Source organism: Lathyrus oleraceus, chromosome 4, assembly GCF_024323335.1.
Source record: "Lathyrus oleraceus cultivar Zhongwan6 chromosome 4, CAAS_Psat_ZW6_1.0, whole genome shotgun sequence".
Lineage (NCBI taxonomy): Eukaryota > Viridiplantae > Streptophyta > Magnoliopsida > Fabales > Fabaceae > Lathyrus > Lathyrus oleraceus.
In genome coordinates, this window is record NC_066582.1 from 242,761,236 (window position 1) to 242,766,455 (window position 5,220).

At 32.1% G+C, this 5,220-nt stretch overlaps 1 protein-coding gene across 1 annotated transcript; it reads right to left on the reverse strand.

The window, feature by feature from the left end:
* Positions 1-1,384: 1,384 nt before the first annotated feature.
* On the reverse strand, positions 1,385-4,726 carry LOC127074827 (pectin acetylesterase 8). Its single transcript, XM_051016210.1, has 12 exons — positions 4,429-4,726; positions 4,266-4,348; positions 3,990-4,119; positions 3,790-3,869; positions 3,618-3,704; positions 3,411-3,535; positions 3,263-3,323; positions 3,077-3,130; positions 2,921-2,998; positions 2,638-2,743; positions 2,362-2,507; positions 1,385-1,799 (listed from the first exon to the last, which is right to left on the reverse strand). The coding sequence occupies exons 1-12, from the start codon at positions 4,706-4,708 to the stop codon at positions 1,668-1,670; spliced, it is 1,362 nt and encodes a 453-aa protein (XP_050872167.1). The 5' UTR covers positions 4,709-4,726; the 3' UTR covers positions 1,385-1,667.
* Between the last annotated feature and the right edge of the window lie 494 nt (positions 4,727-5,220).

Sequence of the window (5,220 nt, forward strand, 5' to 3'; positions counted from 1 at the left end):
ATTAGGTTATTGGTGTTGGCCAAACATGGGAATCACAAGTTAATATTATTTTTAGGTGTTTGCTTTTGTGTGTACATAGGTATGCTATTTTGGGGGATGAGGTAGATCTCATGGTCTCGGTAATATGTCCACCTTGTGAAAAGATGTGTCTCTTCTTGGATCCAAAGCAAGAAATTTCTCTAATTAGTTTTTGCAAAGTATAACTAAAAGAGTGAGAATTAGTCTTCACACTTATTTTTGGATGGACCACTGGATTGGGTCCATCTCCCTCAAAGTTAGGTTCCATAGAGTCTTTATTATCTAAAACCAACAAGGTCAAAATTTTAATTTGGAATATGTGATGGATGAGGTCTCTTTTTGTTTATGAACAGGAGATGGTTGTCAACCTACTTTAAGTTATTCAGGGACCATCTTTCTCTAGATAGTGATAGATGGTGGTATAGGCATGTTAGGGATGGGGTGTTTTTTGTAGTCTCGTCTTATTCTTCATTCATGGATCAAAATCTTCCCATAGTCTCAATTCTCATAGTGTGGATTTGACAATTCTTCTCATCTAGGTCAATTAAGCTCCCTCTAAAGTGAATGTCTTATCTAGGAAACTTTTGCAAGATGATATCCCTACTATAGAGAATTCGTTTAAGCATAGAGTTTTATTTGATCCAAATGGTATCTTTTTGTGTTCTGTTGGGGTCAGCTGTATCAGTTTCCCATATCTTTGTGACATGTGAGTGAGAGTGTTTGTGGTATTGATTTTTAGGTGGTTTAGGTGGGTTTTTGGTTCTTCCAAAGAATTTTAGGTCTCTAAGGTTAAGGGTAAGCTCACCATGAACTGACATTTTGTTATTTGATCTGTTTGGAAATCTCGAAATGATATTGTATTTTCTTGATTTCAACTAAAGTTAAGGATGTGGAAGAAAATAGCAATTTCCTATTTTTGAAAACACTAACCTCTCTTTGAAACGATAGCAACTTGAAAGTGTATGATATTGTTCTTGTGACATAGTGTTCTTAATGTTTTTATTGGAAGTTTATATTTTATGTTGATGGTGGTTTATTGAGGGTTGAGCTTTGTCGGGTATTTTGTCTGGTTTTATTTGTTTTGGTACATGTGGCTTTCTTTTTGTCTAGAGATTTTTCTGTTTTTATTTATTGTTGTTTTTAGTAATATCAACTATGTCGTTCTTTGTATTTTAATGGACCTTGTTAATTGTTCTTTCTTTTCTTTTATATATATATATATATATATATATATATATATATATATATATATATATATATATATATATATATATATATATATATATATATATATATATTAGATTTGTTGTTAACAAATGGATAATGATGATTTGCAAGGCTAGTATTATTAAAAAATGGATAATAATGATTTGCAAGGCTAGGTTTATAATGACTTAACTTTTGAGATAGTAACAAACTACATTAGAAAAGTAGTCACATCAATTAGTGATAGCATTGAACTTACAATTCCATAAGAGTATATAGTAATTGTTACATTAAACAATGATTTTGAGTGCGCCTAGCACACAAACTCAATCCAATGGCGCGTTCTCTCTTATTTTGCTTACTTAATTTTTAAGTTCAATTATATAAGTTTTATAATACCATAGGACTGATAAATATTTAGTAGTTAGATGAGTATACATATCCTAGTGTATTCCTGGGTATCCTTGTAAATCAAAAACACGGTTTTGACAAGTAGGGTTGCAAGGGTAAGTGCAATCTATCTCACGTGAAGGACTTCTTTCATAAAACCAGTCTCCTACTGCCATTGCAACTGTCTGCAAAATATCAATCAACCAAACAATCATATTATCTATTCAATGCATCACTGAAAGACTCGTAAAGGATGCAGATTCTCTGCAGTCAGAGAAGGTAAGTGATCTTAGCCGTTAGATGAAGATTAGACAACTTATATTCGACTTCACCAAATCGGCTTCATAGTATAAAACTTGAAATACAAGTCGTCTGATCATCATCTAACGGACGATATCCATGCATGCAGTATGGGAAAACATGATGTCATGATGTCAACTGATCTCAGCCGTTAGATAAATTCAACAACTTGTATTTTGACTTCAACAAATTGGCTTCATAATAAAACTTGTCATACAAGTTGTCTGATCTTCATCTAATGGTTAATGGTTGAGATCCACACATTTAGTATGGGAAAACATGTTGTCAAATAGTCAAGTTATCTCAACCATTAGATGAAGGATAACAGGACTCGAAATACAAGTTGTCTGATCTTCATTTAACGGTCAAAATCTACAAATGTGTGATTGCAGAGAATCTAAATCCCTCGCATTGAGAAGGAAGGAAATGAAAGAATTTGTCTCATACTTTATTGTCAACCATTGGAGAGTCATTTGTAAACCATGTTTCCTGTGGTTCTGTTTGGCAGTGGACATAACAAGAGTCTATGAACACTCCATTAGATGGAGAGTTGGTTATAGGACTCAACGCCTTTAAGAATTGTGACCTATAGTCTGAAAATAAATTCACGCATAAAAGTAAAAAGTTAGAAAACAATAGAAAATCTTGCAGACAACAAATGATACACCTTAAGTATTGACAGATATTTTCAAGACACGCGTAATTAGATCAGAAAATGTTAACCTTGCATTATATTTAGTTGTTCAGGTGAGCAGTTCTTTAGATTAGTCTTGCAGCTACCCCATTGGCCATTCGGATCAGCAGCACCGGGCGCCAAAATGTTCTTAATCTGATTCATAAGAGATATCACAGTGATGCGCTAACAGACACAGACATCAGACATGACACTAACACTGATACTAGTTCTGCCACAAACGATCACTATTTTACCAGCCAATATATCATATCTAATGTTTACTACTTCACCTTTGAAAAAAAAATTATGTTTCTTACAGAAAAATCTAACCTGCCATGAGTCATATGCCGCATTTACAATGAAGATTGGCGTACTAATATCTGATGCCACATATTGTGGGAAAAAACACTGCATATCAATTCGTAAAAATTAAAAACGCGCTGTTTTAGTTGCAAACCACAAGATAAACTTACAAGCCAAACTTACTAGTCCCGGAGTGAGTCTTGAAGTGCAAGATTGAGGCAAATTCTTTTCCGAACCCTAAAATAATAAACAGAAAAACAAATAAGTCTCTCGGCAAGTTTGGAATCACAGTAAATTTGACAAAACCATGTTGACAATATAAATTTGTTCGAAGATCCAAAATATAAATAAGAGAAAAAGGACTAGTACATGGGTTTCAACAACTTGACCGAAGTAATCTTCGATGTAATAATCTCCAGAGATATCTTTTCTGTTATACAGCAACAACATAATAAATCATACCATAATCTAATATATTTTAATTTCAGATATATGAAGAAAAATTAAAGTATCATACACATTAACAAAATAACCAGCATCTGAGACACATTTCACTTTAACTCCATTAGGTAACATTGATTTAAATCCATCACAGTGTAATATAGCAGTTAATCCTCCAGCAGAACAACCAGAAAGAATAGCCTATAGTTAAAAAAATTAATTAGTGAATGAAAAAAAAAATCCAAAAGAAAGAAAAAAGTGGTAAATCATTAATTTCTTGCACTTTTTCAGCATGAGCCATTCCTTTTGCTAGTAAATCTTCCATTACAGCAGAAAAAATCCTCGATCCTCTGAAGTACAAATTTGTCTCCTGATTTATTTATATAAGATAGTATAAGAATCGCGTCACAATGAGAAATTTCAAAGTTTTTTTTTTTATATTTTGCGAAACTTACTGGATCAACTTCTTCAACATCACCGGTAAACGATGATCCATCACAGTACCTAACTTTGACTCTATTCCAATTGTAGAAATCTGCAATTTTATTAAAATTTGTTGGAAAACTATATAAAATGTTCTGCTAAAATAAAATAAAATAAAATAAAATAAAATAAAATAATTATTAGTATTATATAGTTGAACATTAAACAATACCAGGATTATATTGTTGGTTGTTACTTAAATATCCAGAAAAATAAGTTTGCTCTTCCATTTCCTTTGACGAACCTAACCGACTGTCCTTTCGGTAAAGACAATAGGTGACATTGTGGCACCATCCACCTCCCTAAATCAACCGTAACAACCAACAGTTATTCCACCATACTAATCAAATAGAGATTCAGTCTTTGTCGTTTCGATTCGTCTGTATTTAACAAAAGATCAAATATTTAAATCTAACATAATATATAATTATAGTTTTCGTAAAGAGACCTCAATATGAACAATCCAGTTGTTCACTCCTTCTTCATGTCCTTCATGAAAATGATAAGCTGGGGGGCTTCCATCCAAACACACTACACATGAGATTAAACACTTCAACTTCTCTACTATCATATATAAACATATTACAAAAAATTTAAACAAAAATCCTCACCGGCTCCTTTTGATACCGCGCTTTCGAGCCGAGTCAGTGGAACAAACTGTCCTTGTGTCTTTAGTAACAATAGAAGTGCAATTAGTAGAATGTTAAAGCATTGCATGATTCTTGAACTCTCCATTGAACCAAAAGAAAGTGGAAGATGAAGTGGTGGGAGTGGAAGAGTATGAATGAAAGTGTGTTCAAGGTGGTGTGTCTTATATAATATTATAGTGAAAAAAATAATTAGTGTGACTCGATGATATAAGCAATGGTTAAGAAAAATAAAATAGAACATAACATTTTGAGTAAGTTGAGGATGAAAATTGGATAGGACCGTATTGAATTTGTCAATTGAGTATAGTTTTTCTTTTGGAGTTATTTGCTATTTTTCATTCTATTAAGAAAGTGACACAAAAACGGTATTTTTCTGTTTTTCCACTTTTTTGCTAACCTGAGAAGACAAGATAAAATTCTAACACTCATTTGCTAGAAGAAATAATAGACAGTGTAGTAACTTTCTTGTTTTTATTATGATGTTTGTTTTTTTGTTTAACCATCGTTGCTCTTCTTCAATGATAATTAATACTTTGATTAAATGGTAACGGTTGATTTTGATTTGTTGCTAATTAACTATATATTATTTTATTAGAGGCATAAAGAGCTTGGTTCTTAAAATTCTGAATATTGATTGAAATAGTTTGGAATATTGTAAATCTATAAATATGGTGTTGGAGCTGTAATGCTTAAGTCAAAATGATATCTATATGTTCATTTCTATTTTGAGATATGACTAGTGGAGTGGTTTCA